The sequence below is a fragment of the Myodes glareolus genome, chromosome 23 (genome assembly GCF_982192425.1).
Source record: "Myodes glareolus chromosome 23, mMyoGla1.1, whole genome shotgun sequence".
Classification (NCBI taxonomy): Eukaryota; Metazoa; Chordata; class Mammalia; order Rodentia; family Cricetidae; genus Myodes; species Myodes glareolus.
The window spans coordinates 10,323,324-10,347,800 of record NC_142048.1 but is presented as its reverse complement, the minus strand read 5'-3'; the positions used below and the strand labels follow the sequence as shown (position 1 = coordinate 10,347,800).

The window sequence follows — 24,477 nt, the reverse complement described above, 5'->3', positions numbered from 1 at the left end:
TTCAGGGATCACTACATCAGTAACTCTAGGGACCCCTCATTCCTGGCTATACTTGAACTCATGACCCTCCTACTTCAGCCTCCCTCATGCAGAGGTTCTCATGTCACATGTCAGACATCCTGCACACCAGATATTTACATTATGATTCATAAGAGTAGCAAAATTACAGATATGAAGTAGCAACGAAGTAATTTTATGGTTGCGGGTCACCACAAAGTGCATTAAAGGGTCACAGTACTGGGAAGTAGCCCTGGGTCACATATAGTATCACAGGCATGCACCACAATGCTTGGATTGCTAGGGATTAAAGTGGCAAGAAAGGAGGAAAAAGTAAGTGGATCTCCTGAAAGTATGCGAAAGTTTGTGCATATTCTTTTGCACCTCCCCTTAGGAACAGCTTGGAGATGTTGGTGACTGCCAGACATTAAAGCAGGCTGCGGCTTTGTTCTTTCAGTCCCTAGATTTATAACATTCATAAAGTCTGCTAAAGAAGCAGCTTCCAAAGTCAGCCACTTAGAAGCAAGGCAGAAAAGACAATATGCTGTTTGTACAAAGAAGCCAAACTAGAGCAAGGTCATGGTGAAATACAGATTTTTCTTCTACCTCCCCTTAAAGATCCAAATTACTGTACATTCTTTTCATTCAAATGACTCGCCAACTTTGAAATAAACGAAACACAACAGCCAAACTCCAAGTTTAAAAATACCTAACAAAAAAAAAAAAAAAAAAAAACCAACAACAGTACTACCAAGGGGAAAAAACTCAAAACCAAGGAAACCTGAAATAGCCCTACTGCTTATATAATACAGAAGAGCTTCTTCCTTCTTTGGAGTGAAATCTTCAAATCACTCATCCCCTCATTCTGACTCAACGCTAACAACCCTCACCTCAAATAGAATCACAGTGTTTTAAATGTGTGCACAAGGAGACCGCTGGGGAAGGGAACGCAAACTAGAAGACAGAAGGAACAGGATAGAGATTCTGTGCTGTCACCAGCAGACTGGGAGACAGCTGGCCCAAAGTACTCTGAAGTGCTGAGAGTCTGAGCAAAACACACAACCCCAGAGACACCGTCCCGGTGTCACTTAGCCTCACTTCCAGATCAGAGGCTTGCAAAAGATTTGATTTTAGGTCTACTGAGAAAATCAAGCAACAACAGCAAATATCTGCATCCTACAATGTTCTGTCCCCACCGTGCACACTAGAAAAAAACCAAAGTACTCAGGGCAGCTTGATGTCACCAGGTAACACTGAAGACTTCAGCGTAACTTTCCTGAGGTCATCAGACACCTCCACTGCACTGCCCCTTTCCTTAGAATGGACCAGACCGGACAAGAAACTGTAAACAAAGAACAAACTGACGAAGATAATCAAAAAGAGTAAAGAGGCCAGGCAGTGGTGCCGCATGCTTTTAATCCCAGCACTGGGAAGCTGAGGCAGGCCTGAGTTCGAAGCCTGCCTGGTCTACAGACTGAGTTCCAGGACAGCCAGGATGTTACATAGAGAAACCCTGCCTTGAAAAACCAAAAGGAAAAAAAAGAAAGAAAGAATAAAGAGAAGTTTGATACTCATTCCTATCTAGAGCCTTACTCTAGCGTTCACTGAAAAGCACTCATTACAGAACGTTCCAAATGTCTTTTCAAAACATGGGCTTTTCACTGGACTACAAAATGAGGATTCTATGAAGCCAGGATATCCCTAAACTAAAGAAGCACTCCTCCCCCTCTAAAGGAAAGCTACGGAACGGAACAAGGCTGCCCAGCGCAACTATTAGAATGTACTTCTGCAAGGGCTAAGCAATGCAGACAAAGAAAATCATCATGGCAAGGAGCTTTGCTCCAAGGCTGTGACTAATATATTAAGTCTGGCGTGTGACAGTTACTAAAAGAATCCTGAGAGAGATGCCCTCACTCCAAACAGGTAACGTTCCCACCATAAAAATTGCTGCAAACCTACAGAAGGACAGAACTCACAGTTTACTCAGACCTGCACATCTGTAGCAATTTCCCTCCACGTGGCCACTATGTGCCAAAGAAACCTGTAGCCCATTTTATAGGTAGGTGGAGAGCATAAGACACTCATGCACATTGATGAATAAAAAGCAGAACAAAAGCCGGGCAGTGGTGTAACCTTCAATACCAGCACTCAGAAGGCAGAGACAAGTGAGTTGGACACCAGCCTGGTCTACAGAATGAGTTCCAGGACTGGTTCCATAGCTACTGAGAAACCCTGTCTCACAAAACAAAACAAATAACAAAACAACAATAACAATAACAACAACAACAAAATAAAACCAAGGTACTCCCAAAAATAGTTTAAGACTACAGAAAAGTTCAGAAGGAGATGACATATTGCAACCTATACTTGTCCACACTAAAATACATGGTCATTTAAGGTTCTGACGATGGGATAGTGGGTAAAGTGATTGCTATGCAAGCATAAAGACTTGAGTTCAAATCCCCAGAGTCCAAATAAAGCCAGGTACAGTAGGATATATCTGCAATGTCTAAGTTCCTACAGCAAGACTGGAGACAGAGACAAGAGAACCCCTGGAAGCTTGCTGGCCGGGCCAGCTAACCTGGCACAGTGCTGAACAACAAAGACACCTGCTTCTAACGAGGTGGAAGGCAAGAAATAACACTCAAGGCTGTCCTCTGATCTCTACATGTACACCATAGCATGCATTCCCCCGCACAAATTAGAAAAAAAAAACACTTGGACCATTAGGTATAGGATCCAATCACCAATCACCCTTAGTCACAACTCCAAAACCGACTGTGGGTTTTCAAACATTTCCCACCTAAGTGAGATATCCAAGTCAAGGCTATAACGAGAATAGTTCAAAGGCCTGCCAGGAGGCTCAGCTTCCGCCTGCTAACATTTACAGTAAGCAGACAGCATGTGGCATGCCATGATAGCAGCTCTTCAGCCTCCATTCAAACACAAGATAGAACATTTTGGTCAGTCAGGGGTATAAACTATGAAACCCAAATCGTACTTGTACGAGCAGAAATTACAAACTGTTTCTTAGTTTGGTTCTAGGTGCTGGAGAGATGACTTGGCAGTGAAGAGCGCTTGCTATTCTTCCAGAAAACCAAATTCTGGTTCTCAATATGCATGTCGAGTGGTTGACAAGCACCTGTAAGTCCAGCTCCAGGGATCACAAGCGCTCGAACACACACGTGTTTTAAGGACAACAAAGAGATCTTATCCCGACTGAAAGGACTAAATAAATATAAACATTTAAATGTTGGTAGGGTGTAGCCACCAGGAATTAAAAGATGTATGTATTCTTTGCTCAACCCACTCTACTTTCAGGAGTCCAGCCTGTAAAATTCTTGCCCGCAAATATTGCGATGGCCACTGGCTTCAGCAATCCACCAAAGGGGAGCATCGTGCACACCCATTACCACAGGGTGCACCACACAAAAGAACAAGCCATTCTGCTGAGAAAAAAAAAAAAGCTGCCAAATACAGAATAAACACACTCAAAATTTAAATTCTGGGCATGCCTATTATGTGCTCATGTACCCGAACCAACACATGGCTGAAAGACGCTGTCTCAGACAGAGAATGGCAGCCAACCTTCTCAGGAAGAGGAGATGGATGTGTGGGGAATAGTCCCAGGAAAGAGCCTGTCCTACTCACTGTTCTACTGCCGTGATGAGGCAACATGACCAGGGCAACTGATAAAAGAAACCATTTAACTGGGGCTTGTTACAGGTTCAGAGGTTTATCACCTGATGGGGAGGACATGAAGGCAGACATGGTGCTGGAACTGTAGCTGAGACCTACATCCTGATCCTCAGGCCAAGGGAGAGCAACTGGGTCCCTCAAAGTCCACCTCCAGTGACACACTTCCTCCAACAAGGCAACACCTCTTAATCCTTCTAATCCTTTCAAATAGTTCCACTCCCTGGGGAGCAAGCAATCACACTGTGAGCCTATGGGGACATTCATATTCAAATCATCAGCACAGGACCATTTAAGAAGAAATGGTCCCCTTTTCTGCAACATCCTTCTGTGGCACTTAAAGCATTTAAACATTTATTTGCCACACATGAAACATTTGTTCTCTTTGGAAAATAAGATGCAACATCAATTTTTGGCTAAATCCGAGAATTATTTAAAGAGAATGCTCAAACAATAAAGAATTAATGAATGTTGCTAGTCAAAAACATCCTTTGTAGACTTTACCCTTCAAAGGGATAAAGAAAAACTGGAGGCAGCATGAAGCAGGAGCTATAAAGAATGTGACAGTGAGAGTGACAGGAGAGAGCATTACTCAGAGAGAGAAAGGACGTGTCTCAGATCTGCAAAGACAGAAAAGGTACCGGAATCAGAGACACCATGAAAAAGACGCAATCATCCCCAGTGTCCCTCTGAAACAAAATTCCAACAATGAATCTTATTACTTTTGGCAAGAGCTGTGTGCCGTGTGGGAATGTGGCTTTGGATTAGAAAAACTGCACACATCAAGCACGGAACAGAGTAGAGTGTCTGCTTTTACCTGCACATTTTCTTCAGTGACCTGAATTTCTGCAGTGTATACATAGTCAATTAGCATCCTCAGGGTCCAGCCGTCCACCTCCTTTATTCGAACTCTCTTAGCTCGGCTCTCACTCATCTCACCTAGAACACCAAGGAATGAAGTGAAGTTACAACGGGAGGCTGCCGTGAGAATACCAACACCAAGACAGGCGGATCCATATTCCTGTCACTCACACAAGTAGGCAGGCAACAGGATCTGCCACTGCTGCAGGCCTCAGCCCCTCCCACGCCCCCACCCCACACACAAAAGTGTCCTGGGCAAACCATAAATTACTTCAGCTTGGCATGCGAACCTGAAGATAAGACTGCAAGACTGAGGGTGCCCTGCACCCAGCTCCATGCACTGCATTCAATGCTGCCCATGCAGCCGAGCAGGGTCCTCGATGGATTCCTTTCTGCTGGGTTTTTTGTTGTTGTTGCTGTTGTTGAGTTTGGTTTAGTTTGGTTTGGTCTGGTATGGTTTGGTTTCCAAGATGGTTTCTCTGTGTAGCCCTGGCTGATCTGACACTCACTGTGTACACCAGGCTGACCTGAAACTCAGAGAGCCTCCTGTTTCTACCTCTCAAATGCTGGGACTAAAGGCTGCGGGTTTATTTTTATCTCTCAATGACTTTGATTTTATTTGTTTGTTTGATTAATTAGTATGTGTGTATGTGCCACGTGTGTGTGCATGTATGTGTGTGTATGTGTCTGGGTATCAGATTCCCCTGGAGCTGAACTTACTGGCAGTTCTGAGCCAGCCAATGAGGGTGATGTGACCCGATCTCGGGTCCTTCAGAAGAACTGCACAATCTTAACCGCAGAGTCCTCTCTCCGGCTCCCTCCTTATGGATTTGTAATCCCATCTGTAACAGTAATGATGCTACCATCCTTGGCTGATGGCAAAGACCACATGCTGAAAAGGACTTACTTAGCATCATTTTTTCCTAGAGCACACAGACACCTGCCCAGCGCCTGGGTCAGACACGGAGACTCAGGCTTTCTATAAGAAGTCACAACCCTCATGTAGGCGCACAGTACAAAGCCAACAACACGAACTGCTGAGGTTAGTCAGAGGGTTATCACAGAAGTCAGCTAAGTTCAGCTCCTACTGCCATCTGCGGTACCTCATCCTCAAGTCCTTTCAACACCAGCACAAGCTACTTTGTGTGAGCGACAGGGCACCATGTAACAGCCCAGGATACAGAGAGATACAAACGGTTAAAAGATGAGGAGGGAAATCCTCAGTTAACTAGCCAGGCCTGGTGGTACAGAGACATGATCAGCCACTCAGGGGACTGGAGCAAGATCACAAGCCCAAGGCCTGCCTGAGTGACAATGAGTTCAAGGCCAGTCCAGCAATTTAGTAAGACCCTGTGTCAAAATAAAAGGTAGAAAAGGGCTAAAGGGCTCAGCTACGGAGTGCCTGTCTGGCAAGTAGTCTTTATCTCCAGTTCTGAGAGAGTCACACACAGAGAGAGAGAGAGACAGAGAGACAGAGAGAGACAGAGACAGAGAGACAGAGAGAGAGAGAGAGAGACAGAGAGAGAGAGAGAGAGAGAGATCCTGTTATAAACTAAAAGGCAAGCCCAAGAAGGAATGGCCGTCAGCAGAAGAATATTGTTCTAGAATTCACTAGGGTTTAGGGGTAAAAGCCTGGGAAGCTGTGTCACCATCCATCACCTTCACTTGAACCCTGCATCTCACATTAATAAAAATAACAGTGGACTCAAGAGCTCTTGAAAGCTTGGTTCTGTTTGAGACACTGTGTGCTGCTGGTGTCATAAACTATCAGGAAGGCGATTTTACAAGAATCTTTTGCAAACAGCAGCGCTGGGTGGGCACAGGGCGGCGGGCGGGGGACAATCACAGCCACAGACATCTCACTGCATGCTCCCCTGGAGACGGCCTGACAAGAGCTCCAACAGAAGCTGTTCTTCTCAGAGCGGAACTACCTCAAAGTGTGCCCTGTCACTCCCCGAGGGGAAAACATCTATCTGTGGTACAGAAGAGGACGTTTCAAGAGAAGGAAGGGAACAGGACCGTTTCTGTGCCCCCGCCTTTAAAAGGAAAAGAGGAATACAGAAAATCAATTCAACGGCATATATAACGCCTTCCTCTATTCCCCGCTCCTCTCATGGATTGCTAGGGTTTATATAATCTGAAGGCACAGAGTGTCAAAAGTTAAGACACTGATTCCTATTTATAGCTCTGTGTGCGTGTATGTGTGTGTAGAGACCAGACGACAACCTCCAATATCATTCCTGGAATTTCTGGGCATCTTAGGAATGCCATCACCTTTGGAATAGGGCCTGATGTTGGCCTGCAGCTCACTCACCCGTTATCCTAAACTGACTGGCTACCTGCCTTCACCTTTCCAGGAGAGAGACCGTAAACATGAACCGCCAAGTCTGGTTTTTAAAAGAATGTTTTTATTAATTATTGGAGAATTTCAGACAATGGCACTTTTTCCATTTAATTTATGTGTTTATTTTATGTGTATAGGTGTTTTGCCTGTATGTAAGTTTTGGCACCAAGACCATGCCTAATGCTGTCAGAGGTCAGAAGAGTGTTGGAACCCCAGAGCCAGAGTGACAGCCGGTTGGTTGTGAGCTGCCATGTGAGTGCTGGGAGCTGAATCCGATCCTCTAGAAGAGCAGCCAGTGCTCTTAACCACTGAGCCACCTCTCCAGCCTGCAGGGCATTGTGATTGTATTTACCTACAACTCTTCCCCTTAACTCTTCCCAGATCCACGCTTACCTCCCTACTCCCAACTTCCTGTCTTCTTTTTTTCTTTTCTTTTTTTTTAAAACTTAATTAACACATGGACTCCAATTTATGCTGTCCATACTTCTGAGTGTACACAAGGGCACGCCCATAAAGATAACTTACTCTCCCTCCTTCAGAATTCATGGACTGTCCACAATTTCTCAGTTAGGGGTGAGGGCTCACTTCCTGCAGTGTTAGAATGTTGACTGACGTCATCTTGTGCCCTTTAGAATTCGTGGACTGTCTACAGCTTCTCAGGGGTGAGGGCTCACTTTTTTGCTCTTGTCCTCCCTACCTCTGGCATTTACCATCTACTTTTGCTTTCTGACACAGGTTAGGGGCAAATATTTTACCAACTAAGCAATCTCCCCACTGCTCCTACAAATCAGGATGAATGCCTTCAGCAGTAAACACCTTGCTTCACCCCCAGTGCTCTGGGGCAATGTAAGTGTAACGTCACATACCCAGTTCCCAGACTTCAGCATGAGCTAGTTTAGATAAAAGCCTTAGACACAATCAAATCTCTTAATTTATGTATATGATTGAAAAAAATAGTTCTATGCCCGGTGGTTTTTACTATTATGTTTTTATAGAGGCCCTTTGCTAAATCACATCTCTTCCTTACATGTCAGCTTTAAAGATTGTATCCCGAGAAAATTCATCTGCTTCTAACATCAACCTCAATTATAGATTGCTTTTAAAATATCTTAACCTTTATTTTATTCATCTTAACTTAGAAAAGAAGTAGCAAAAACAAAAAGCTTGCCACCGAATGCATTAGTAGATTAAAAATTCCAATAATCACAGTACAGGGAAGAAGAAGAGCAAAAGCTACTCACACCCCATCCTAGGTGTTACACGGTATCTTAGTTACCACCCTTCGCCACATTTATAGAGTGTATGCTTAAACAGTATGGTTTTCTGAGATTGATGTTTGGTAACGAATTTTATAAGCTATTACCAAGATGGCTCAGTGGATGAACGGCTCACTGGTGACCTGAATTGGATACCTGGGACCCACATGGAAGAAGGAGAGAACCAACTCCACTCACACAGCACAGTACACGTGGGTCCACACTGATGTAGTCACAGGCAGGTGCACTCCTGCTCTTACAGGGACCTGGGTTCAGTTCCTGGCTCCCACATGAGAGCTCACTGTCTTGGAACTCCAGTTCCAGAGAATCCAACAGCTTCTCCTGGCCTCCATGAGCACCAAGCATGCATGGAATACACATGAAAGAGATGCAGGCAAGGACTTACACAGAAAATAAGTCTTCAGGGGCAGGAAGCAATCTAATGGTACTCCACAGCTCTTCCTAGATCACTGACAGCTTTGCACACTCTCAATGGACCAAGTTTGTAAGATCAACTCAAGATCTCTATTAAGCTCTCCACACAGATGCGCGTGCTCACACCTAGGTCACCTTGCACTGTTCCCATGATCCAACAGTCCATCTTTCACCAAGGCCTGCAGAATGAACTGACTTTAATCAGACCTCCACTTCCTCCTCCCACCTCTTTAGCCCCTCTCTCATCACTGTGTCCTGGGAGCCCGATCATCTCTGGGAGAGCTCTGTAGTACCCACCCCCGTTTTGTCCAATCATATGTACACGGGTCTGTGTGTAGGTGTACGCACAGAAGTACAGGTGTTCTAGGAGTCGCAGAGGATTTGGGATTCCCTAGAGCTGGAGTTACAAGCAGTAGACAGTAGTGTGTCACCCACCATAGATACTGGGGACCAAAGTTGACAACTGTCCAATGATTAACCATGCTTGGGAGCTAACCTGACACACAGGACTACTATGTTCAATACTGGTCCATTGCACCTTGACCAAGAGGGCAAACCCTTCCATAGCCAGCCTCCAATACACCACCTTAACCCCATATACGCTCTCGCTCACTTTCCACCATAAAATATGCCAGGAGGGAACTGTCGTAGTTTCCCACACAGACCAAACAACTTCTTACCTTGATACCTGTGCTGAGCTCTGCCCTACTGGGCTCCACACCCCTATTCCTGGGCTCCACACCCCTATTCCCAGGCTCCACACCTCTATTCCCGGGCTCCACACCCCTATTCCCGGGCTCCACACCCCTATTCCCGGGCTCCACACCCCTATTCCTGGGCTCCACATCCCTATTCTCGGGCTCCACACCCCTATTCCCGGGCTCCACACCCCTATTCCCGGGCTCCACACCCCTATTCCCCAGGCCAGTCTCCACACATCCTTCAGGATTTCACTGGAACCTCTCCAAGATGCATTATCTGCTGGGGCCCCACAGCTGGCTTGGGTTCTTGCCCTAGATACACTTGGAGACCTCATGCATGTCCACTCTGCCAGAATTAACTCTCTCCCCACTTCTTTGGGGCTTCCTAATGGCACAGGTGAAGGCTCTCTTAGTCCTATACTCCACAATGCCTGATAAAAATCCAAGACCAGTTGCATGAATTAATAACTAAACGAGAAAAAAAGCATGTCAACTAAAAACAAGCATATTTACTTAGCATGCGTAAAAAATGTTTACGTTCATCTTGATCGCGAGTTGTGAGAAGGACTTCAGCCACCCAATAGTCATCAAGGATACACTCCACACTGCAGGCTGAATAAAGTTACATCGCTAAGTAACACATCATCTACTTGATTTATTAAAAGAGAATTTATTAAAAGAGGGTAGCAGCACATACATACTGGTTTTTCAAAGGATGTGGAATTCGGTTCCTAGCACCCATGCTGATAACTTACAACTGTCTATACCTTCAGATCCAGGGGCTCCAATACCCCATTCTGGTCTCCCTGGGCACTGAACTCGTGTGCACAAAGCATAGATACACATGCACACATAACTAAAACCAAAAATAAACCTACATGTGAGACCACCTCTTCTGGACACATGCAGCTACCACCCCCTCATCAAAGAAGTCTCTCTAAAACAACTGGAGGCCATCACAGAGAACCACAACTAGACACAAGGCGGAGATCAGCGGATCACAAGGAGCCTGGTCCTAACAGAGACAGCTACATCACAGCTCCTCCCGCTACAGCTCAGGGACCATCACAGAAGAGCCAGAATACCAAGAAGGCTGCAGTGAAAAAGTCTCTCCCGGGAATGGCTACATCAAGGCCAGAACAATGGGCAGGTTAACATGGAAGGGGGGATTCCTGTGGGATACCAGACAAGAACTAAAGACAATGGATGGCCGCTGAGAGAAGCAGAATTAGCCTCTCCCCAGAAGGAGCTCCTTATCAATGGGTCAATGTGGAGAGAGCTGGAAGCAAAGTACCTGGGAGGGGTTGGAGGGAGGAAAGGGGGAAAGAAAACGCTATAACTATTTCAATTAAAAATGCTTTTTAAAAAATAAAAAAATATATATAGAAAGAAAAAGGTGAATAGGTTTAGGACAAACTCTATAATCTACTACAAAAAAAAAAGAAGTCTATTATTCTAATTTCAATTTTATTTATAATTAAGGGGTACTTGAATAACAACACTGGAGCTGATTACGCTGAGACCGTAAAAGATCAATGACAGAAAAGAAATTAAGAGCAAGCTGAAAACCACATTTAACCGAAGAGTTCTCCCCCTCTTCAAGTCCCATTCGCCATTGACAATACTCGTCACTGACTTCTGCTCTCTTAGTTTGGGTTACAACAAAGCTGCTAGCAACGTCAGCCTGGCAAGGTGACTCCAGAGGCCACACTCACTGTAACGGTCATGGATCAACATGTCACCTTAGTTCCTCAGGAGCCTAAGAAACATGGTAAAATCCATGTACTTATAGCTTTAGTCTCGTTAGGATAACTTGTGGCAAAGACTTATTATTGGCTCGTAAAAGAGCAGGGACAGGAGAAAATGTCTTTCCTTCTCCAACAAGCTAGGGCTACAATTATAGGCATTTTGCACTCGGGAGGACCAACGTGGAGGTATTCATTGATGGTAACAATGGAGACAGAAGGAAGTAGGCTCGTAATAAGGTTCTCAGGTTACAGATCAGCTGTGCCCAGTGCCCAGCCTCCTCCTTACTACTCAGCCCGGCTCAGTGGCCATCTCTGGCTTAGGCTCTTTGCACGCGGCTTCCTATTTCATTTCCTTCCCAGCAGCCATGAACAGCAGAACGCTCTCTTTCCTCAATAAGTTTATTCACTTCCTAACTTAGCCTCTCCTCCCATCTCGATCCCAAGAGCAGGAGCCGTCGATTTGTTCATCTCCATGGTCCTCAAAGCCTATGACAACATCCAGCAAAAGATGCTCAATTTGTGACATAGGAAAGTATGACTCTTAGACAAATAGAGCCATGTGTATAACTTCCAATGTTTCTATTCTTTAATCACTCAACTAATAACATATGTTTACCTTTCTAAGTTTTTGCTAAATTATATTTACTACGGTACAGGAAGTAATCAAAAAGTACACACTCCCACTAGCTGCTAATGGTACACACTTTAATCCCAACACTTGGGAGGCAGAGGCAGGCAGATCTCTGTGACTTCCAGGCCACTGTAGTCTACAGAGTGACTTCAGAACAACCAAGGCTATAAAAAGAAACACTGTCTTGGAAAACAAAACAAACAAAAAACCCAAAAGCTCATACTCCCCAAAAAAAGTACATACTATTCAGTATTTCTTAAGAATTTTAACCGGTGTGGCTGGGGAGATGGCTCAGTGGTTAGTAACACCTGTCATTCTCCCAGAGGACCCAAGTTCAAGTCCCAGCATTGACATCAGGCTGTTCACAACTGCCTGTAGCTCTAGCTTTAGATGGAGTCAATACCCTTGACCTCTGACCTCCAAGGATAACTGCATTCACATGTACACATACAGATGGACACACACATAATTTTAAAAAATCTTTTTAAAAGGAGAATTTTAAGCTGTATCACTAAATGAAGCTAAATGTGTTTGTCAAATAAAAGTGTTTTAAAGACTACATTTCTAACAAACAGTCTAAAACAAAGAACCCAATTTGCTATGTTCTTTCTCAAGTCACAGTTAACCACCTGGCCTGGCTCTAAATAGTCCCAGACTTCACAAGATGAAAACCTGCAACTACATCATGGAATTATTTATCACCTTCTTTCTCTATTCAATACTTGAAACTACAAGGAGGAAGAGAAGTCTTTTTTATATCATATAGTTCAAAAGAAATGTTCACCTATAATTTATGGGAGATTAAAAATAAGGGTCTGGATTGGAGAGAGGGCTCCGTGGTTAAGAGTGTTCACTGCTTTTGTTCAGGACAGGATTCGGGTCCTAGCACCCACGCCAGGTCACCCCTAACTCCAGTTCCAGGGGATGTTAGCTGCTCTTCTGGCCACTGCAAACTTCTCTACACATATGGTTTACAAAAGCTCGCCAAAGGTTCACACACATACACATAAACAAAAACTAAGAGACAGAGTCTTGCTGTGTTGGCCATAGTATCTCACACTCCTAGACACCGGCTCTCACGCGGCTGGGACTGCAAGCCTATGCTACTGGGCATCCCTGGCAGGGCTAAGTTAATAGCTACATTTTTGTTACTCTATAGAGAATAAAAAATTATCAAAGAAAATGTTTATGAATCCTCAGCTACATGGTGAGTTCAAAACCAGATTGTGCTATGTGAGACATGGTCTCCAAAGAAAGGAAAGAAATGGGGGGAGTGAGGGAGGGAAAGAAAGAGGTTATGAAGGAAATCATTCCAGAAGTCATGGGGAGCTGAGGGAGGGACGATCAGAAGGCACCAGAGAGTGAAAACGTTTATGGAGTGTCATGTGCATGCATGAAATGTCACAGTGAAACTCGCTCTCTTGCACAGTTTATATATCTACTAATGGGTTTTCAAAGGGAAGAACTGTAGCTGTCTAACCTAAGGTTTGCGCACTCTCCCACTCTTACACAATATAATGAAATTCAGTTTAAGATGACCGCGATACTTACTCCAGTATGAACTGGGCAGTTACTCTTGGGTTTTGGTTTGGGTTTAACTTTTTAAAAATTATTTTAGAGAATTTCATACATAAATACTATATTTGAATCATTTCCACCCTCTCCTCCATATTATGAAGTCTTTCTCTGTTCCTTTCATTCCTTCTCAAATCCATGACCACTTCTTTAGTTACTGTAAGCACAACACACACACACACGCGCGCGTGTGCGCGCGCACACACACACACACACACACATAGTTTTTTGGTTTTTTTTTTTTTAAAAAAAAAAAAGATCTCCTGTATCTCAGGCTTGCCTCCAATTCACTAAGTAGTCAATGAATGACTGTGAACTCCTGCCTCCACCTTCCAGTAGCTGGGATTACTACAGGTGTGCACCACCACACCCAGTTAGACTGAGCCAAAAGGCATGCTAAGACATTCACATATGTGACCTCTTCCAATCTTTACAAAGATCCAGAATGTGAGCGATATTATCATCCTATTTTCCAGATGGGAAAAGTGAAGCCCAGATTATTCAAGCCAGTCTCCAAAGACCCAATGCTCCCCACAAGGTTGTGGCCCCTGAAGGTTGGCCACACAGAGGGCATAGGTCTTCGCTGCAGGACTGCGAGGCCAACATTCCAGAGGAGCGCTCTCATAAGCCAAGCCCCTGGGATGACATCAGAATGACATCCAAGATAATAAATACAGTATAAGCCAAGAGACCAAAGTGAAACCCGGCACATGGAAACGTGCCCACCCTGACCTCGTTAGCATTGACGTTTCACGGCCCTGACTGGCAGCACCCTCCAGCACTTCCCTGACTTGGCTCACCGCCCATCTGCTGCCCTTCCTCCATTCATGAAGACTAAACTCTGCTCAGAAAGAACAAAGCAACAGGACTCTGGTCTCCTCCACTGTTAAGTCCAGTGCTTTCCCTGAGCCCACTCCCTCTACCTGGCCCACAGTCATCAGGGCCAACCCACTGCACTCCCTGGGTGTGTCCTCTCAGTGCTGTCCTACTACCTGCATCACTAGGCAGCACCACGTTGCTACGTTTGAATTAGGTCCCTCTGTCTCTCTAGCTGCGTGGTAAGCCATTGGAACAGGAAGCACAGTTATACTGCTGTGTCTTCCCTGATGGACCTGGAATATGTTAGGCACAGGAAATACTCAATAGTCTCTAAATCATGAACATTTTTCCCCAGACAGGGTCTCTCTACATAGCCCTGACTGTCCTAGAACTTGCCATGAAGACCAGGATGGCCTCAAAGGGCAGAGATTCACCTGCCTCTGCCTGCTGGGATTGAAGGTGTGCTGATGTGGGATGCCCTTCTTTATATGTGTTGCATTTATTGGTTGATGAACAAAGTTGTTTTGGCTAATGGCTTAGCAGAGTAAAGCCAGGTGAGAAATCCAAGCAGCGGAGAGAGGAGGAAAGATGGTGGAATCAGGCAGATGCCATGTAGCTGCCGAAGGAGAAAGATGCCAAAACATTACTGATAAACCACAGCCTCGTGGCAATACGTACAGAAATGTGTGAACATGTAAGAGCTATCTAGGAACATGCCTGAGCCATTGGCCAAACAGTGTTGCAATTAATACAGTTTTTGTGTGATTATTTGGGTCTGGGCAGCAGGAAAATGAAAGTAGAGATTCTGTTTACGGTGTGCACAATTTTATATACTTACCTTTTGACCTACCTACCATGTACACTCTATTTGGTGTACCAAGACACTAAGACTAAACTCATTGATCAGATAACTTACTTCTTTGCACATTGTTACACTTAATCTCCCCTTACCAGTTTTTACAGTTGCAGTTGGTCAACATTGATTAAGAATATTTAGTGGAAAGTTCTAGAAATAGAATTCTTACGTTTTAGACTAGACACTGTTCTCAGAGGCACCCTGCTTTGGTCACAGCTGGGGAATGAATCATCTCTCTACCGAGCAAATAGAGTATATACTACCCACTGGTCACTCATAGTTAGCTGGAGAATCAATTGACTATCATGGTATTGCCAGGTTTATGTCCACATCACCCATATCTTATTGAATAATACCTCCTAAGCACAAAAATAGTGATCCTGGCTATTCTATTATGGCATGTTATCATTATCCCATTTTATTCTTAATCAATATTGTTACTCTTTGTCTAATTTTTAAGTCAAACTTTACAAGAACATAGGTATATACAAGAAATTTTTAGTTTGTATTTATCTATAATTTTAGGTTGTCCTTTGTAAGAAAATCCGTATCTCTCCCACTCCCCCCCCCTTCTCTGCCTTTACCCCGGCTGTGCTGAGGACTGAACCCAGGGTCTGTGCATGCTAAGTAAGTGCTGTACCACTGAGCTCCACGCCCAGCTCTATGCTGTTTTTGTTTTGTTTTCTAAGGAGGCTTCAAGCACAACTGACATACATTAGTTCTTCTCCAAAAGAGCTAACAGCTCTCTATACGTTTTTATCCATGCCAAAGTAAGGCCGAAGCTTGTGGACACACTAGCCTTTATTTCAGATTTCCACTATAAATACTGGATGAAGCAAACGGGAAACCCATTGGGAAAAAAAAAATACAAAGTAGTAAAAATGCCTTTCCTTTCACATATACAAAATAAACCAACCAAAAATAACTCGAGGGCCCCAAAATGTTGCTGTAAATGGCAGGAAGGCAAACTGCGGGAATATATGCAATGTAAACTTGAAGTGGCAAGGTCCGGCACACCTAGCTAAGCGTGGCAGGTCCATGTGTGTTTACAATGCAAAGGTGAATGAGTTCACAGTGGATGGAGGCCCTTAGGTCCATGTGTGTTTACAATGCAAAGGTGAATGAGTTTGCAGCGGATGGAGGCCCTTCCTTTATAATTCTTCATTTCCTAAAACCAAAGTGCTGAAGAGAAAGGTAAGGTTGGATAAGCCCCAGGTCTGAACCATCTCATACCTGTAAACATGGCGTGGAAGTAAGGGCTGCAGGCCGCCAGCACCACTCTATGAGCGGGGATTTCCATGTCTTCTGCCACAATCGTGACGTCACACAGCAAATTCTGACTGTTCCCAGGGAGAAAGAGAAAATGTAAATATCCGATAATAAAATTGTTCAATATTCTATTCGAATTTGTTGCTGTAAAAAAACTTTTACGTCTGTTTACTTTAAGAAGGATCCCTTCCCTCCCAACAGAATCCATAAACCTAAGGACACAGAAAACAGTATGCTAAATAAAGGTCCACTCTGCAGGGCCTGCCCTTGTCACAGAGAGCTGGGGAAGAAGAGCAACAAGGCTCTCTGGAGCAGACACAGCTCAGTAAGAGCGCACTGGTGCGGCATGAGGAAGCCGAGCCACCTGGCCAAATACGCCCCTCGTGCCGGCAAAGCTAAAAGAGATACTGGACCTGACCTGGATCCCCATACAAAGATGAAATTACTTTCAGTTACACTGGCTGCTCAGGAAGCATTTGGGCATGCAAAGTTTAACCTGGACCATTTCACCTCCGTACGGAGTATGAGAGCCCAAGGCCAAACTGTATTACCCGTAACAAGACTGAAAAGCAGTTTATAATCTTAAAACAAATTCATCAGCTATCAAAATCACACTTACACTTCTGAATCAGCCACTCTAGCTCACTTTAGAATGTGCGGTGAGCGCTGTTTGGGTGCTTACCTGATACCACACTCTCTGGGTAACTAAAAAAGTTACTAAACTGGGCAGTGGTGGCGCACACCTGTAAGCCCAGCACTCAGAGGGAAAAAGCACACAGATCTCTGTGCGTTCGAAGCCAGCCCGGTCTACAAAGCAAGTTCTAAAACAGCCAGTGAGTGCTGTTACGTAGAGAAACCCTGTGTCAGGGAAAACACACACACACACACACAAGCCACATAAAACAAAACAAAATAAAAAACCAAACAAACAAAAGTTACTGACAAACCCAGCCAGGAAGGATTCGAAGCCCAAACACACCTTGTTGGCACTTGTGGTGTGAGACAGGAACAGACGTGGTGCATGGGCACACATCCTATCCACAAACACATGCGCACTGAACTTGTGTCTACAGTACACAGTTTACACTTCACTCTGGATGCCGCTCCCTCTTTCCTTCCAGGGGAGCCTACTGGTAATTTCCTGTCGCCTCACAGGCAGCGCATTCTCAGGTGCGTAAGCACATCTTTGCAGTTTTTCACTTGCTTATGAACAAGTGAAAACTTGTTGAGAAGTTTTCTTCTCAACACCAAAACTTTTTGAGAAGCCTGCTGTCACGTATTCTCTCCTTAGTATGGGAGAGACTATGAGATAAAAGGAGCAACCCAGATCCAAATATGACAACGTTCCACAGTCTGATTCTTGATGAGCCTGCTGTGCCATTTAGACTGAAGGGTGGCTGGTGGGTGGCTCTGACTTAAGGGCGCACAGACACCGGATGAGGCATCGGGAAGGTCTGCTATTAGAATCATTAATGGCACTCAATTGGAATTCCTCTGGATCAGGCAGACAATGGCAAAGTCTACCACCAGCACAGAGGATTAAAACCTCTGTATTCTGAATGCCAGGGCTCACAGGTAAACCAACGTGAAAAGAGGCAGGGTCACCTTCCCTTCAGGATCCATTTCAGACAGTGAGGTAGTTACCATACAGATTCCCCAAAATGTACAGCTGAGGGAACCAGGGTTAAAAGTGAACAGTGATAAAGTGCTACATAGTATGTATGAGAACTAGGGGTCTAGCCTCAGCCTCAGGAACACACAGGCTAACCTGTCTACAGCTCCCTCTCCCCTGAACTATATAGTATGTATGAGAACTAGGGGTCTATCCTCAGCTCCAGGCACACACAGGCTAACCTGTCTACAGCGTCCCCCCCACCCCCGGAACTGACATCATTATTCAAACCCAGAGAGGCTGAGTCCAGCACCTTCTTTCAACTATACAACCATCTAAGTAGGGTACTTAAAAGATTTCTTAAAATTTGAACAAAACCAACTGGTCTTGAACTTTTATGTAGCCCAGTTTGGAACCAAAATCTCTATAAAGCCCAGGTAGACCCTGAACTCTTAATGATCCTGCTTTGGCTTCCTGCTAGGGTTACATGTGTACTTCACCACACCTCGTCAAGAAGTTATGAAGTGTTACATACGGTCGATAAAAGGCTCAACTGAACCATCTCTACAAATATTTACAAGGAAAGTAAATAAAGTTTATCCACTAACTCAGCAAAGCACTTCGAGAAAATCTCTGTCCTTCAGGTACCCAGCAAAAGCACGGGCTTGAGCAACTGAGTGGAAAACACTACCAGGGGATGCTGGGCAGGGTAGCTTACACCTGGAATCCCAACACTCAGGAAGTTGAGGCAGGAGGATGACAAGCTTCAGACCAGCCTCTTGGGCAACATAATGAGGCTGCCTGTAAGTAACCAAACAAGAGTCAGATCCTTCAGGAAGGAGCAAGACAATCCTAACATAACAACAGTCTGCCTGATGGAAAGAAAACCCTCAGCAAGGCACAGTGGGGACCTGTGGCCCAAGGAGAGTGGACAGAAGGATGGATGTGAGTCAGGGAGTTGGAGGGTCAGCAGGGTGACAGGGTCTCCTCATAATGGGCTCAACCCGGCTTTTCTATAGTGAGCAGGGAATCTGGACTCCAGTCAAACGCGGACCGAGGGCATCTTGTGTTCCTTGTGTCAGCAATTCCTCCTACTGAGCCCATTTCAAGATGGATCTTAAGTAGCATTGCACTCGAATACCTCAAAAACCACATAATTAATTACACTCGGCTTCAATTACAATTACTCATTGATCCAAACCTCCTAGCATAACACCTGCTGGTTGCTACATGATGAGCTTGGCATCGCTGCCTTATTAGCTGATGTCAGTTAACTAATAAGGCTAAAACATTAACAAAATATTACACAGGCACACCCAGGGTGAGGTTGCGGGAAGTCTGAGGGCCTCATTAGAAATCTTGGACACACTTGCCTTTAGACCTGTTTTTTTGTCCTTCTATGTCAAGCAATAACATATTTTAAAACAAAGACCTGACCAAACTTTTGTCAGTACTGCTGAGTGTACCCTAACTGGACATCAGCGTTCACAGCTCATCACCTTGGTGTCTTTTCTTCATGTTCACTCTTTGTGTTGTGTATGTGCATGTAAAGTATATACCTCATGTGTGTGCACGTGTCTGAGAGCATGCCCCATGTGTGCATGTGTGTCTCTGTCTGTTGAATGTATACCTCCTGTGGGGATGTGTACTTGTGTGTGTATACATATCTGTGTGAGTATGTGGCATGGAGGTGCAGGTGCCCAAGAGGCCAGCAGGTGTCAGAACCGGAGTCCAAGCATCTGTGAACTGCCTGTGTGGGAGCAGGACCCAAGGAGCGATTCTGTAAGGCTTGCAAACACTCTTAATGCTGAGCCACCCATCTCCACAGTCCTGCGCCCTCGCCTCCTCCTAAAGGTGCTTTCTTTCAGGCCAGATGGCTTGGATGTGGGGAGGACTGAGAATGGAAAGTCTGGCAATAAAAATAAGACATTTTTAGTAGCTCAAGCTCTGTCTTTTCGACTTCCGGGCTTATGTTCCTATTATTTGAAATCTAATAAGAAAATAGACTGCAGAGAGAAAAGGACTTCAAAATAATGAAATAAAGTTGTTATTGACCATAAACCACATCCATTCACCCCTCAGGCATTCCAAGGGTGCCTACTAGATACCACAGGCTGTCAGTTTACCACAAGAAAGACAATGTCATGACAGCAAGGACTTTACAGGTGAGTGGGGAGGCACACAAGGAAATAAATCATGATTTAAAAAAACCCACGAGTGTCTGACTCACACCTGTAACACCAGCACCTGGGTGGAGGCAGGAAGATTTCAAGGTCAGCGAAAGGCCAATATAGCCAGACCTGGCCTCAAAATATAAGACACAAAGACAGACATTGTACCAGAGAGAAAGCCTGTAGTATCTAGGAAAAAAAGAGGCCAAACTCAACTAAGAAAACACTTCAGAAAACAAGTCAAACTTAGAGAGAGACTATGGAGATTACAGATCTTATATAAAACGCAAACAACACTGGGCAGGGGGGCTAATCATCTAAATCAGTGGTTCTCAACCTGAGGGTCAACACCACATAGGGGTCGGATATCAGATATTTGTATTATGATTCATAACAGTAGCAAAATTAGTTATGAGGTAGCATTGAAAATAGTTTTATGGTTGAGGGCACCACACCATGAAGAACTGTTTAAAGGGTCACAGAGGAATGTTCAGAATCACTGTACTAAATGAAACAATATCATAAACATTAGTCTTTCTTAGGAAAAAAAAAGAAAGAAAAACTTTGAAAATGATGAAAGCTGCCTGAATATATTAAGACATCGTTTGGTGTTGTGCTATAAAATGGATTAAGTCCTAAGAGCAGAAAACCTATCACTGCCTTTAAAATGCAGTGTGGCTTAAAATACCATCCAAAGGGAGATATCAAAAATAATTAGTTGTCATAGGAAAAAAAATTACTTGTGACTGGACGCAGCAGAAAAAGGACAAGAGTCTGCCCCTTCTCTTTCAGGTGCCAGGGAAAGTCTGGAGGCATCTCCTGCCACATGGAACAAGGTAGAAAGACCCCTGAGATGCTAGGCTGGTAAGAAAAGCTGTCAGAATTCATGCCCACCAAAGTCTGCAGGGCTTCCGCACCGAGAGCAGTGCCAGGTGTCTGAGAAACAAGAGCACAAGGAAGTGAAAAACTGGTCAGGACAGGAAGCAGCCGGTGGGACAGGGTGAGTTCCTGCTCAGGACGTGGTGCTGGTACTGGGCACTAGGGAAGCGAAGTAGGGGGATGAGCTGTTTGTTGTTTATGTCTGCATGTGGGGCTGCAGTTGTGCACACCTCTGCATCAGTGTGTGTGTGTGCGTGTGTCCGTGTGTTCATACGTATGTGTACAGCCCAGAGGGCAGTCTTAAGTGTCATCCTGGTGCAATTCACATTTGTTTCGGGAGACAGGATCTCACGCTGGCCTGCAGCTCATCGAGTCGATCAGGTTGGCTAGTCAGTGAGCCCCAGAGCCCCACCTGTCTACACGTCCCAATCACCGTGATTACAAGCACATACCACGACGCTGGCTTTTTCATATGGGCTATGGGGTCAGACTCCTATCCTTGGCACTTAACTGACTGAACTATTTCTCCAGCCTCAAGTTCCACCAGGGACATAGAGGAAAGCCAGTAACAGCCAATGCGACGGGTCCACCAGGGATTTAGAGGAAAGCCGGTCACAGTAATGGCACCCAGAACACAGAATCTATCATTCCTTTCAGGTAGACCTCAGATAGTGAAAAATTAGCACAGCCACAATGAGACCCCGGTCAGAGTCCCCAGTGATTTCAATTAGTCAGATGTAACTAAATCTAAAACTGACAATGTCCATTACTAGACAAGGTAGATACACTCCGGCTAAAATGTCAGTGTTCTCAAAGAACAGGCAAGCACGTACAATACATATCACCATTAGCTTCCCCTTTCTTCTTAAAGCCATGCTGGCAGGTGACATCTGTGAATTCCTGCCGCAGCTAAACTTAAGAAAAACGCAGTGCGCTAAAGGCTCTGAGACCGCTCACCCCCTCGAGAGATTTACACCTCCGGAGACTTTCAAACACACAGGAGGAGGTAACAGTCCATTGGGGAACTCAGAGGAGAGCCAGTCACAGCCAACGATTTAGAGACTGCTTTAAACTAGTAATGGGTCCCAGAATAGAGAATCTATCATTCCTTCCAGAGAGACTTCAGACAGGGAAAAATTAACACAGCCACAAAGAGACCATGGGGAAGCATGAACTCCGCGTCTGCAGGGAAGGGATGTCTTCATATTCGAGGACTTGCAAAAAATCACTTGTCCACTCAAATAGAAGACAATTTATTTCTGAATAAAATGGAAGGAAATACTGGGGAAGGAAAAGCATGGGAAAGGTGAGGAGCAGAGTCTACTGCCTCGGGGCGGGGGGCAGCAAAGCTGGGAGAGAGGGCAGAGTCTGGAGTATGAGACTCGCTAGAGGGGAGAGCCTGCACACACACAGGGCACCTTGCTACAAGCCTAGTTTATAAAACATGGTGAAATACAGATGGCACTTCAGCCCCGTAAACCCAGAACTCAGGAAACTGAGGCAGGAGCAGCATGGTTTCAACAGCTAAAGACTTCCAGACCAGCCTGGCCACAGCAAAACCCTGTCTCTAAGGAAGGGGGGGGGGGGGTACTGAAAAGATGGCTCAGCAGTTAAGAGCGCCAAGTGGCTTACTGTTGTTGGGTTCTGTCCCAAACACCCACATCAAGCACTCCCAACTGCCTGCAACTTCAGTTCCAGAGATCTGACGCCCTCTTCTGGCCTCCACAGGCAACTCCATGCATGTAGTGCACATAAACTCACACAGGTACACATACACACAGAGAAACAAATAAATCCATGGGCTGTGGGCTGGAGAGATAGGGCAAGAGAGGCTCTCAACAGAAGGAGGTGAGGTAAGAGTGTCTGACTTATGGCTTTGAGGCTACCAAGGGCAAATTCAGGCAGTGCAGTAGGTAATTCATGCCTCGTGGGTTTCTGGCACCCCAGAAAGAGGGAGGGCAGAAAGAAGGCTGTCTTGGAGAAGCCATGTTCAACTGTCCATTCTTCACATTCTAGAAGAGTTTAATGATCCTCTCCCTGCTCAATAAAGCCCATTAAAAAGAAATCAACCACCAGTGCTTATGAGACCCCACAGAATACTGCTGGTTAATTCTGCCCCTACTCTAGGCTGTCTCTTAATCTTTCTTACATAAATACATCTGGAAGAACCAAAGGGCTATCTAACTGTTCTGCCCTTCAAGAAAGACCTTATATTCCACTGCAGTGCACAAAACCAAAAAAGAATCCTGAGAACATCCTACCATATAAAAACAATACTAGAACAGAAATAGTCACAGCCTATGTGATTTTTCTAGAATCTCATTAAAAATACTGAGAGAAGGCAATGAACACCACGGCAGCCTTGCTGGGCTTCACTGTTCTATCCACTTGCCTTGGTTTCTCAGTAACAAAGTAGGAACAACCACACAGGAATTGCCACAGGTCAACTGTAACACTGATCCCAGAATCCTAGGAGGAGGCTGGCTTCATGCTGTGTCAGTGCTGGGGTCCAGTGGGGGAGGAGAATGGCAATCACTCCTTTAAGAGGAAGATGCCAGCGTTCTGTTCTTGTTCCACAACATAAAAACCTCACTACTGGCGAATAGCTAAGTATGCAGGGACGATGTGAGACACAGAGGCAAATCACAGGTCATCCTTACAGAATACTTTCCACCCCTAAATATCATTTGATGGTCAAAATTATATGCCTTCTGAATAAAGCCAAGAGACTGCCAGCCCACCTCCCACACTCCAGTAACAATCACTGCACATTTTGTAAGCTCAGGTAGAATTATATATCCTAGAAATAAACTATGTTTCTTTAATTTCTTTTAAAGACGCTGTCCTTTTGTTACAATTATTTTTTCTTTTTCTTTTTTTTTTTTTTTTTTTGAGACAGGGTTTCTCTGTAGCTTGGGAGCCTGTCCTGGAACTAACTCTTGTACACCAGGCTGGCCTCGAACTCACAGAAATCTGCCTGCCTCTGCCTCCAGACTGCTGGGATTAAAGGCGTATGCCACCACCACCTGGCCTTGTTACAGTTCTTTAATCTCTAAAAAGTTGGTAGTCTAAATTTCCCAAGAGAAATTCTGAACTGGACATGGAGTGCATGCCTTTAGCTCTAGTACTTGGAAGGTACAGGCAGGAGGATGAGGAGGATTTAGTCATTCTTCATCATTAGCTGTGTAATGAGTTCATGGAGACCAGGAATACATAAAAACTGTCTCATGGGAGAAAGAAAGAAAGAAAGAAAGAAAGGAAGGAAGGAAGGAAGGAAGGAAGGAAGGAAGGAAGGAAGGAAGGAAGGAAGGAAGCTAACAAAGACCTTTGATCCCAGCCAGTACTTGGGAGGCAAAGGCAAAGAGCACCTCTGTTAAGAGGCCAGCCTGATCTACATAGTAAGTTCCAGAGCAGCCAAAGCTACATAGTGAGTATTGTTCTTTTTAAAAATAATACCATGGTGGGATGTCCCGGGCAGCTCGCGGAGCAGCTGCAAGTGGCAGCGCCATGCGGCCGGGAGTCAGGGTCCCCGGGCGAGCGGCAGAGTCAGGCGGCTGGATGTGGTGGACGGCAGAGTAAATGGACATAAGGCTATACATAAAGCTAGACATTTATTACTTAAAGAAA

General features: G+C 44.9%; 1 protein-coding gene across 1 annotated transcript in view; it reads right to left on the bottom strand.

Annotated features, from left to right (window-relative positions):
- The window catches only part of Klhl2 (kelch like family member 2), a 113,992-nt gene that overhangs the window by 71,284 nt on the left and 18,231 nt on the right, over window positions 1–24,477 (bottom strand). Inside the window, exons 3-4 of the mRNA XM_085680334.2 lie at window positions 16,153–16,259; window positions 4,511–4,632 (exon numbers count right to left, since the gene is read on the bottom strand). Of these exons, the coding sequence (XP_085536460.1) occupies window positions 4,511–4,632; window positions 16,153–16,259 (229 nt within the window). The remainder of the gene's footprint in view (window positions 1–4,510; window positions 4,633–16,152; window positions 16,260–24,477) is intronic.